Here is a 12,326-nt window from a genome sequence, read left to right on the forward strand (position 1 = left end):
ATTCCAAATCTATTTCTCTTATGCATTCCAGGTGTCATTTATAATAATCTCAGTAGACAACTGAAACATAACTTTTAATACTGCTTTGGGATTCCAGTAAACAACTCAAGCTCAGCAAGTCACTTACCCCCAAGAAACTGAATTCCTCCAGCCACTCTTCCCACTGTCCTGGAGATGAGGTCGGAAACACAGCAACCCATGAGGGCAGTGAGCGCCACCAGGAGGAGGAGGCCACAACCCAGGCCGGTCACTATGGTGCAGATCCTCCATTCTGCGCTGGGGATGCCCTGGAAGGAGGCATAGCGCCCACATTCCTCCACCATCACCATCATCTGCCGACTCTCATCATGCACAGGATATGAGCACCTCCGGAAGGTACCGAAGGACACAGGCTTGCCCAGCTGTGATCCCCAGAGCCAGTAAGGCATAAAGAACCCCACGCAGGAGGTGGCAGCACAAAGAAAAGACAGCAAAGCCCAGATTACTCCAGTACAAGTCAGGCTGGATGCCATCTTTCACCAGATAGGGCAATGAGGACCCCAAGTAAGTGTTCAGGGACTGCAGGAGTGAATGAAGGTGTGAAATCACCAGGGACCCACAGATAATCCACAGTTCCGTAATGCCGAATGGATCTTCAGTCTTACTGAAGATCAACTTTCCATCCTCTGCACTAAAGATGATGGTCCCTGGTAAAACAACAGGAAACATTAAAAATTAAAGGCATTAAAAGAAGTGATAACACTGTTTCAGCTAGTCTACAATTTTCAATTAATAAACATTGAGACTTGCCTCAACACTTTAAAAGTGGGAAGAACTAATTCTCTCTATGAACTTCTCCATAACTCGATTTTTGTCAAACCAGCTCAAAGCTTTTTCATGTCTTTATCTTCTATAAATATTTCCAAATTAACTCTGACAGCTATTTACTTAAAGAAACGCCTGATTTTTATTTGACAGGCCAATGAATTCATTCTATATATTATATACTCACATTAAAAGTAATGTAGCATTTTCACTGGGCAATAAACAATTAAAATAAAATGAACCATGCCATGATTTCCGTTTTTTGGCTTGCAAGTTCATGCTCATAGTTTGTTGCAACCTTTCTGTGTCCCTTTAAGGGTGCATTAACTCTCTGCATGAGCCAAACAAACTAATTAGGATAATTTTTCACAATTGCAGAGTACCATAAATTTAACAAGCATTATGGTCTGCGGAGGCACACACAGTACAGAACTATTACCAGACACTCTTTGTACTCATTCAGCAGCATTTCAGAACTTCTTTAGTCTTAACATCTTCTAGTGTAAAAGAATGCCTGTGTATGACTTATTTTGAGTATGCAGTTTTGATTCATTGATTCCAACAGTTTTATTGCAATCATTTCCCCCCCGAATGATTGTCTAATCTGAACAGCAATCCATACTTCCCAGTATTCTACATCAAACCCCAGTCATCCAAATGGTTCCAGGGGCATTTACTTCCACCCCAGCCTTTCAAAAAGAGTTCCTTAACCATTTCTCACACTTTCTATAAAGAAATGAATACAGAAGCACAGAGCCCATCCACCCTAGAGTTCCACCCCCAGGACCCCTAACTCCAGCTTTCAGGGTCCATAGCAAATTTCCGCCTTTCTTCACCTCGCCCCTACCCGTTTTTTCTCTAACCACCGCCCATTTTCAGTTCTGGATGTCACTCAAACGGGAGGTCGGCTACTACTTTTTTTTCTAATCTTGTCAACTGCAGTCAGCGGCTGAAGTTGATCTATCTGGGCCACGAGGCTGGGGAAGACCAGCAGGGGGTGGCCTGCGGGCAGGCGGCCCCCATCTCCAACTGCGGTGAGGCGCCCTCGCCAAGACAAGCCCATATTTAGCCCCCTGCCATGGCCTCACCGAGCCACTCCACCCATGGAGACACACAATGATCCCTCCATTCTAAAAGGGGGCAAGAGGCATTTTCCAGCCGGCTCTGGACGAAGGGAGGGGATAAGGATGGGAAGGCAGCACCCCCCGGAGGCAGACGCCAAGAGCGGACGCGGCTGGCAGGCAGAGCCGACGGATCCGCCGAGCTCAGGAAGTCCGGAGCCCGGGAGCAGCCCAACTCCGGCTCCGGGGCAGAGAGCGAGCCCGGGAGAAAGCAGCGGAGCCCACGCCTACGGGGCAGCGGAGTGATTTACTTACATGGCTGGCGGGCGGCAGCTACCTTCCCTCCCGCGTCCCGGGCGCACACACAACTTGCTGTCTTTCTCGGGCGGGAACATCCACGGGAAACCAGACCGTCCTGCCCTTCTTTGCCTCTGTCCCTAACAGCCGCAGAACCCCGGGGCCCGACCTGGAAGAGCAGGGGTTGGCAGGAGGCGGAGGGTCTCCAGAAGCGGGCTGGCACCAGCGGAGACCCCCACTCCCTGCGAGTCCGCGGCGGCGGCTCTGGCGGAGCGCTGTGGGCGCGCGCGGGCGCCGGGGATCGCACGCAGAGGAGCGGATCTCCCTTTGGCAGGCGAAGCACGCACCGCCTCCTCCCCTCCGCTGCCCGGCCCTCCTCTTTCTCCAGTCCCCTCCCCTCGCGCCCCGGGGAACTCCGCGCAGACAGACCCAGGACGCACCGGGGACGTTCCTGGAGCGCCGGGAAGGGAGTGGGGGGTGCCCCGCTGTCCGCGCGGGTCCAGGCCCACCTCCGGGGGCAGCTTTCGCGGCTCCTCCCCTAGCCACGAGCCCTCTCGCGCCCCCTCTCCCTGCGTCTCATTCAAAGCTGAGTGGGGAAGGCAGACAGACCGAGAAGTGTGGGAGAAAGTTGCTTGTCTTCCTGGGTGACCCCGAGGGGCCACGGAAGATGACACACTTTGCCTGTTGGGGCTTTTCTGGGTTTACTGTTCGGGTTTATGCTCCTGTTTTCCTGCCGCCGTTACAAGAAGCCGTAGACGGGAAGGAGGGCCTTGAAGAGTGGGTAAAGTGGCCCCTTTGAGATTTGAGGAGTCTTTTGAGAAGTGGTCACTTTGGAAGGCGGTGAATGAGGGGGTTGTGGACGTGGGAATTAAAGCACAGCAGACAGCCCAAGGCTCATGTATGGCATGGGGGCAGCTGCCTTTCCAGACGAGCCAGGGAGAAGGCAGGGACGGACCTCTAGCGAGCCTCTCCCAAGAGATACACTCTTTCAAAGGTCTCTCTCTCTCTTGCTGTTTCTCTGTCTCTCTCTCCCTCCCTCCCTCCCTTTCCCTTCACTTCCTCCCTCCCTTCTCCTCCATCCTGCCTCCTGATCAATTTTGCAATTTATTCCATCGTTTGATTTCTTTTCTGAGAAACAACTGATTTTTAGTTCCCCTCTGGACTTGAGGACTTTTTCCACTTGTCATTAGCACTAACCCCTTTAGAAGTTTAGAGCTAGATTCAGTAGATGACTGTGGGAGTCTTTGCTGAAGACAGTATTTTAAGAAGTATGCCATCTGGGAACAGCAGTTTTTGAAGTAGACAGTTTCGCAGATATAGTTTTTGTGAGGTGTCTTTTTAGAGGAGTTGAAAGTAATAAATTGGTAGGTATATATTTCATAGCAGATTTTCAGACTGCACCATTTTAATTAGTCGTGATGGTGTACATTTTTCCCACAACGACAGCTGGAGATATGTGTTCTTTTATTATTATTTTGAAAGACCTTAAGTGATTGGTTCCAAGCCTTTTGAGGTCACAGGTCTTTTAAAAAATACGATGAAACTGATAAGCCTTCCAGAAAAAAAAATGCACAGACATATAAAGCTTTACCACAGCGATTCTGAAGAAGGAAAGGGATATTTGGCAAGGTCTGAAGATAATTTTGATTATCATAACCCATGAATGGGGAGTATTACTGGCATCTAGTTGGTAAAGACCCGAGATTCTGCTAAATACGGTGCACAGGACAGTCCCCAAAATTACCTGGGCCAAAGTGTCAATCATCTGAATGAAATATCAGGTGGTTTCCCATTCCCTTAAAGCCCATCCATGAATTCCATATTCAGAATCCCCAATTTAAGTGTTTTTGTTTTTGGTGTTGTTGTTGAGTTTAAGTTGTTTTAACTCTTCTCTTACAAATCACCGGTTACTGGTTTCAGTGACAGCATAAGAATGATTGGTCTGACTTCCAGTTAGGTACCACACCCTTAGTTATTACACAGAGCCTTCATACCTATATAATATGATGGTGGAAGATATGATCATAAAAGACAAAATAATAATAGTGAGAATCAGAGTCACCTCCATACAACCTGCGGGGGAAATTGCTCTCAAACACTTTCTTAAGTTTGAGAAAGCTTAAGCTCAAGTGCTGGCTGGAGACATATTAATGATAATCATGGTTACTACAGATTGACTCCTTGCTGTGTGTTAGTACATTAAGGTCTCTTAATAGATTACTTATCCGGTCCTCAAAAAAGAAAAGAAAAATTATGAAGAAGGAACAATTATTATTTTACTGCAAGGATAAGAAGTAATTTGCCCAAAAATTTACAGCTAAAAAATGACTTTAAAAAAAATCTCATTATTTGCACTCTCTTAAGCAGAGTAAATGCTATCACAGAGATTCTGCCTAAAATGAAAAAAAAATGATAGAAGAGGCCAAATTTTTAAAAATCTTTCGGGATGCAATATCAATTATTTGTGAAAGTATAATACTGGGACTCAAATTTCTAACTTAAATAAGTGAATTCAGACAAACGGTGATCTTTCCAAGCCCTAAGTTATCTCATTGTTAAAAAGAGATTGGAATAGGTTATTTTAATTTTTTTTAAGCTCACAACTTCCAGCATCATGGTTATATGGGTCCTCTTATCTTTGAGAAGGAATTTAGAGATCATCTAATCTTGTTCAAGTATGTAATTTTACAGCTGACAAAACAGAGGCTCAAAATTCTTCCAGTGTCTTACCCAAAGCTGAGGCTATAATCCACATATCTTGATTTCTCTTTCTAATTATCTTACTAAACTATAATATCTTCTGAATTACTCCTTATGTTCTTCCATGCACACTTTGTAAGCAAAATGCATTATAATTTATTTAAGCCCCTTTGCATTAAATTTGTACCTTTAAAGGACCATTAAATTACTTCCCAGCCAGAAGTTCCCACATAGCAGATGCCACTTTTAACACCTATTCCAGGTTTGGGTTTCCAGTATGTTTGGATAGTAGTCTCATTGAGTCACAAGATGAGATCATGAATGCTACAGTATATGGAAAGCTATAAAGTGTTTATGACAACACTCTTGGTTGGCTACCCAGTATTAATTCACAATCCCCTCTCCCTTCTCACCAGATACTCTTCTAGCATCCCTTAAAGCAAGTAATGGCCACTTGATCCTGCTGTAGCCAATGAGTTTGCTAAGGAGGCCTCTGGGGAAGATTGTATTCTCTGATAAAATAAGGAGACGTGAGAGAATAGTTCTCTCACCATTATGACTGTCTTCGGGCACATTCTTGAAGGATGAGGTGTTTAGAGCTCTAGCAGCCTTCTTGTAACCAGGTGGGGGGTCACAGAGACATACTCCCAGTGATCTAACATTGTAGAGCTTCTCACCTCCATTTGAATTATTTAAAAAGTAAATTATAGATTTTTAATATGGTTTAAATCACTATGAGTTGAATTTTCTCCTTTTAGTAGCTAAAAGCATTCCTAATTGATAAAGCATGGTATAGATAAGACATTTTCAATGAGAGGAAATATACATCAGTAAACATTGTATCTCAGTGCTTGGCAATGTAGACAGATACTCAATAATCAAACAGTAATTGTGGGATTTAATGAACAAATCAATATCATTGTGATTACTATCCTTGTTCTAATGCAGCCTACAGAGTGGGTATTTAATTTTTAAACAAATGGTATGCTATGTGAAATTAGGGAAGGAGCATGATAATGAAATATCAAGAACATAATGAAATCAATCACTTCTGACTACCAGAGAGAGATTGGAAAGGGATTTAGTCTGTCCACAATTGTGGCAAACACTACAGTTTGGCTGATATCATTTCCAACTCATTTCTTTTACATTGTTATCTCCTACGAAAGCAGTGAAAGCTAAAATCTCCACGTACTAGCCTCCCTTGAAATTTGAGGGGCGATGTGTGTGTTATGATATATATTAATTTTTGTCTACAGTTCCTAGCTCCCAACACCCATAGCCCTTGTTACAGTATTTTGTTACAGTGTTGGGTATGTTAGGCCTCAGGAGCAGACCTCAAGAAACAGAACCTCTCTAACCTGCTTCTGCTCTCCTTTCACCTGCCCCAAGGCAGGACTCTAATCTTTCCCCCTCCTTTCTGACTGTGGGTCTTAGGACCCTCCCCTGAGAGGGACCCACCCCATATCCTGAGGAAAGCAATGGTGACATCATGAAGCTTCCATAAAAACCCAAGAGGGCAGGCTTGGCATGGTGGCTCACACCTGTAATCCCAGCACTTTGGGAGGCCGAGGCGGGTGGATCACCTGAGGTCAGGAGTTCAAGACCAAGCATTGCACTCCAGCCTGGGCAACAAGAGCGAAACTCTGTCTCAAAAACAAACAAACAAACAAACAAAACTCAAGAGGGCTGGCGCGGTGGCTCACACCTGTCATCTCAGCACTTTGGGAGGCCAAGGTGGGCAGATCACCTGAGGTCAGGAGTTCAAGACCAGGCTGGCCAACATGGTGAAACCCCATCTCCACTAAAAATACAAAACTTAGCTGGGCGTGGTGGTGTGCACCTGTAGTCCCAGCTACTCAGGAGGCTAAGGCAGGAGAATAGCTTGAACCCAAGAGGCGGAGGTTGCAGTGAGCCAAATCGCACCACTGCACTCCCGTCTGGGCTACAGAGCCAGACTCCATCTCAAAAACAAAACAAAACAAAACCAAGAGGACTGGAAGTTCCTGGAGGATGGTGTGCCCCAGGAAGGCATGGAAGCTCCACACCCTTTTCCCCATACCTCGCCCTGTGCATCTCTTCATCTGTTTCCTTTGTAATATCCTTTTATAATAAACTGGTAAACATAAGTGTTTCCCTGAGTTCTGTGAGCTGCTCCAGGAAATTAATTGAACCCAAAGAAGGGGTCATGCAAACCCCAACTTGAAGCCAGTTTGTCAGAAGTTCTGAAGGCTCAGACTTGTGACTGATGTGGGGTGACGGGCAGTCTTGGGGACCGAGGCCTCAATCTATGGGATCTGATGCCATCTCCAGGTAGATATTGTCAGAACAGAACTGGAGGACACCCAGCTGGTATCTGCTGCGGAGGTGATTGCTTGTTTGCTGGTGGGGAAATATCCCATACCTTGGGGTCACAGAAGTCTTCTGTGTTGACTGTTACTGTGTTGGTGTGAAAGCAGAGGAAAAACCTGGTTAGAGATTCCAGAAACACCATGTGACAGTTCTGGCCATTGAAGAGTGCTGGTACCATCACCTCCACCTCTTCTTTCTTCCAGCCCAGAGAACAGTTGTGATAGCACTTTGCAGCCTGGCATTCATTGTGCAGCCATGAAGCAACAGGCATGAGGAGGAAAGCCAGCACACGAACCATGATGGAGCGAAGTGGTGAAAAGAGTCCGCTTCTTCCCTATCTGCACTAGGCTGTTGGACTTCTCTTGGGGTAAGATCAAGAATCCTCACCTGGTGAAGTCACTGTTATTACCTGCTACACTATTCATACCAACTCTTCTGTTACACTCAAGAGGCCAGCACCACAACAAAGGCACAGAGTGTGGGGACATGAAACAGAACCAGGAAAGAACGTAACAGTGTTGAGGGAGAATTTCTCAAGCAAACAGTGGCTGGGGAGACATTCATTGTCCACAGTGTGTATTGCAGAAGATGGACCCTCCTTAAAGTGTGGCAATAGAAACAGGAACAGCTATGAAAATGGCTTATAAAATGTTTATTCTTAAAGTCTCAACTTTGAGCAATTCAGAGAGACAGAAATTCTCAGCATTATAAAATATCCTGATACGAAAAGGTTCCTCTTAAATACAAACCAGCAAGAGAGAGACGCAGACAGGTGGGAGGTCCAAATGAGAACCAGTAGATAACAAAAGAGAGGCTTTAAGTAGGGGCAGGGAGGAGAGATTTTTTCCTTAACTTCTCCTGGATGTGGAGCTCATCATTTCTTTGTCAATAAAAAAATACATGATTTGTTCCTCGACACATGCTGCGAGATATCCCAAGAAATGCTCCACCAGCTGAAAACCTACAATCACAGTTTTCAGTACAGATGCAGTGAACAAGGTTTAAAAAAACATAGTTGGAGATCATGGTAAGTTCCTCCATTCTGCCATTTCCTTCCTCCCTTCATTCCTTTTTTCTTTTCTTTTTTTTTTTTTTTTTTTCTTTTTTTGAGACGGAGTCTCACTCTGTCGCCCAGGCTGGAGTGCAGTGGCGCGATCTCGGCTCACTGCAAGTTCCGCCTCCGGGGTTCACACCGTTCTCCTGCATCAGCCTCCCGAGTAGCTGGGACTACAGGCACCCGCCACCATGCCTGGCTAATTTTTTGTATTTTTAGTAGAGACGGAGTTTCACTGTGTTAGCCTGAATGGTCTCAATCTCCTGACTTCGTGATCTGCCCGCCTCAGCCCCCCAAAGTGCTGGGATTACACTTCCCTTCATTTCTAAATTGCCCTTTCCTTTCACAAATCCCTTCTCAAGACTAATTTAAAGGGGCATTGATTGCTATGATATTTTACTGCATTGAGTCCATTATATACATGGGGGAAAAAATCTCAGGGGACAAGTGATCTCTCAGATTTCCTGGACTCCATCTCCAGTAGTCTATGAGTGAGAGAGTGTATTGCTTTTAGAATGCTAACTCTCCTATTTGTATGCATATATTTACCATAGCTATCTCAACATCCTATTAAATCGGAGTTGCCCATTTCATTTTCGATGAACTTTCTTTCATGTGTTTGATAGACTCAAGACACCCCCCACCCCATAGAAACTGTATTTGTCTAGTTACATACAATTTCTAAACATAGTGATTTGTGTGACTGAATTCCCCAGGAGCTTTCATGGAAATGAGGTAGATACCGTCTGTGACCTGCTCCCAGGGTTGCTGTCTGCATTATTCATTTAAAGTTTGCAAATTACTTTGGACTATGAAGTGCCATAGAGTTTCTATGTATTATTCTTTTATGAATTAAAGTAGCATACAAATATTAAATTAATAACTTATTTATAAGAAAAAAGTGAAGCGTTAAATCAGATTTAACATAGCAAATACTTCACATTAAACCATCAAAATTGAAAATGTCCATAATACGTAATATATATACTTTTGCTACGTGACCCAGTTTGCATTTTAAAGCAGTACATAATTATGTTTAATACTGTATCAGGGTCATGCTTCTGCTGCTTTTAGGTTTTTTTTTTTCTTCCAGGGTCAAAAATCATCTCTGTTTTTTTCAACATTATGACGATGTTTTTTGGTTTGTGTTTTTATTTTTCCATAATATGTAGAAAGATGAATATTATGGGTATATACATTAAAAAAGTGTAATATTTGCCACCAATCAGTTTTAACTTCTAAGAAAATTCACAAAGATTTATTTCCACAGTATTTTAAAATCTTAAAGTAAGATGCATTGCAAGGACCAAATGAATATACTTTTATACATTTTAACATAATAAAATGATCCATAGAGTAGAAAATCAAAATTGGAAACACTTAATTGGTATTATAATACTAAGAGGGACTTAGCAAGTCCCTCTTATATTTAATTAATTAAATATATATAATTAAATATAAGTCCCTCATATTTAATTTTCGTGAAGTAAATAATTTCATATTGTAGCCATGGTAAAATGGTAGAGGGAAAATGCCTCTTCCCCAGGTCTCTGGTTTTCCTCAGGAAGAATTTTCCCTCAATGCACCTGTGCTCTGTCCCCTCCTCTGAGCCCCTGGGGCGATTAGAGAATCTGCGAGAAACATCCGGTGCATGCGTGCCTGGTTTGCTCTGCTCTTCTCTTGTGGGCAAATCTCCCGCGTGGGGCAGGAGGGCCCGTGTGCTACCCAGAAGGCCTTCCTTGTTCACACTGCTGAGACTGGGACAGGTGGACAAATCTGCTGAGCTCTGGGGTTCAGTTAGCAAACCTGTTTGCCCTTCACTAAGCTATAGCCCCCAAGTTAGCCGTTTTCAGGAAGAAACGTGATATTTTGTTCTCCATCTGCCACTTTTTTCCTCCAGTTAGCTCAGATTTCAGATGGGGAAGAGGAGTAATATTTATTGGCCCCATTCAGAGACCCCAAGATGAACTAACACAAAGTGAATGTTAGCACATTCATTTAAATATCAGTGAAATATTACTGTTTATTGACCAATATGCCAGCTACACCAGGGCTGTACTATGGAGTCATGTGGAAAAGAGGGAACTGCGAGGCAGGTGGATCACTTGAGGTCAGGAGCTAAGACCAGCCTGGCCAACATGGTGAAACTCCATCTGTACTAAAAAAAAAAAAATTAGGCAGGTATGGTGGTACACACCTGTAATCCCAGCTACTCGGGAGGCTGAGGCAGAAGAATCGCTTGAAACCAGAAGGCAGAGGTTGCAGTGAGCCAAGATCACACCACTGCACTGCACTCCAACCTAGGTGATAGAGTGAGACTCCTCTTAAAAAAAGATAATAAAATAAAATAATTTTAAAAAAAGAAAAAAAGTGGGAACTAATTTTTAGCAGTTGGCACTGAGTTAAATTGTCAAAGATTGCATCTTAAACACTGTACTTGGTTGATTTGCCAGTTAGAGTGAATGACTGGATGAAAAGAGATGCTATTATATTTGGCTACTTTTGCCTTTGAGAGATCTATGTCTGTGTGACAAAAAGCTAAAGAGCAAGGGTGAGGTGACAAGAAGCAGAAGATACAATAAGAGTAGAGTTAAGAGCAGCATACAACATCAACCATATCAGCAGTTAGACAGCAGAGTTGGAGAGGAGGGAGTGAGAGGGAAAGGAGACAGAGATGGAGAGAGGGAAGGAAGAATAGAAGGAGAGGGAAAGAGAAGACTAAAATTTCATATGCTACCTTGACTTTGAGCCTAACATGTCGCAAAGGCCTAACTTTGGGTCAACTTAACACTCTGCAGTAGCTCACACCCCTATCCGGTGAAGCCCCTGCACTTCTGCAGATTCCTTGGAGAAACCCTGGTCTCCTCTCTCTGAGCTGTGGGTCTCACATCTGTCTCATCCTAGAGTTATCCTAGTAAATCCCAAGTGGTAACAGACTTCTTTATCTCCCAAGTAAGACCATACCAGGTAGCGGTTTTCCTAAAGGCTTACAGGATGACAAGGGAGGGGGATTGCAGTTTGGTTCTTCATAGCAATTCACCCAAAATGGAATACTGGGCCTCCTAATCCTAGAACCCCTGCCATGGGGGATTTCACACAGGCTGCTCTCTCCTCAGGGAATTCTGCCTACTGCCAATTTGTACAGCCAGGCCAGTCCCTCTCCCTCCTTCAATGACTTCTCCTGCACCCCTAACTTTTTCTGAGCCCCTTAGCACCTCTCTCTTAGGCTGCGCTTGGAAAGGTAAGTCTTTCTTCTGTTCTCTGTATTGTTTGGCATTTCAGCATTCACCCTGTGTCTCCCTGTTGTTCACCCTCTGGGGGTGATCATGACCAAAGACACTATAAGAGTTTTTCTGAGCCCCACCCCTTGCCCCAGTTAAAGAACAAAGTTATCTTGCTAAGGGAATTTAGATTTGTGCCTTTCTAAAAAATTAACTAGCTCAAATGTCAGTCTGCTTTTTAAAAACATAAAATAATCTTACTTAAAGTATATTATTAGAAAGGAAACCTCTTTAAGAACAACACATTTTCATCTATTTAGCATGAATTCTATATTGCCTTAAAGAGATACGTTGAGCCAAAATGTTAAAATAAGAATCCCACATAATTCCTGGTCTAAAGAAAAGCGTATAAAAATACACTGCTCAACTGCCTTCAGAGAGATCTACCTTTTCCAAGAAGAGTCAGAACGGGCTTCTGACCATCATAATCAGAATGCACTGCCTTCAGGAGCGGAAGGAACACTACATGGGGAGTCAGAAACCTGAGTTCAAATTCTGAGACTGGATCTTCAACATGCTAATTATGACTCAAATATCACGTCTATTATAACCTATTTACTCTCAACAGTGTCTTTATCTAATAAAATTATTCACCATTATATATGATCATTTGCCTTAGATGACATGAATCAGTTCCTTTATTCATGTTAGTAATTGGTAGAGCTTGAATTAATGACAGTGCTTGGATTGCAATGCAATTTCCTGACTGTTAAGTACTTGTTTCTTTATACCAGGCGCCTCCCAGTGGCAGAAATGCAGCAAAAAGGAGATTGAATC

General features: G+C 43.6%; 1 protein-coding gene across 1 annotated transcript in view; it reads right to left on the bottom strand.

Moving 5' to 3' along the window:
* The window catches only part of LHFPL6 (LHFPL tetraspan subfamily member 6), a 258,878-nt gene extending 256,208 nt beyond the window's left edge, over positions 1-2,670 (bottom strand). Inside the window, exons 1-2 of the mRNA XM_003806909.5 lie at positions 2,181-2,670; positions 128-686 (exon numbers count right to left, since the gene is read on the bottom strand). Coding sequence (XP_003806957.1) covers positions 128-512 — 385 coding nt within the window. The 5' untranslated portion in view covers positions 513-686; positions 2,181-2,670. The remainder of the gene's footprint in view (positions 1-127; positions 687-2,180) is intronic.
* Between the last annotated feature and the right edge of the window lie 9,656 nt (positions 2,671-12,326).

This window comes from Pan paniscus, chromosome 14 (assembly GCF_029289425.2).
Source record: "Pan paniscus chromosome 14, NHGRI_mPanPan1-v2.0_pri, whole genome shotgun sequence".
In the NCBI taxonomy this organism is placed as follows: Eukaryota; Metazoa; Chordata; class Mammalia; order Primates; family Hominidae; genus Pan; species Pan paniscus.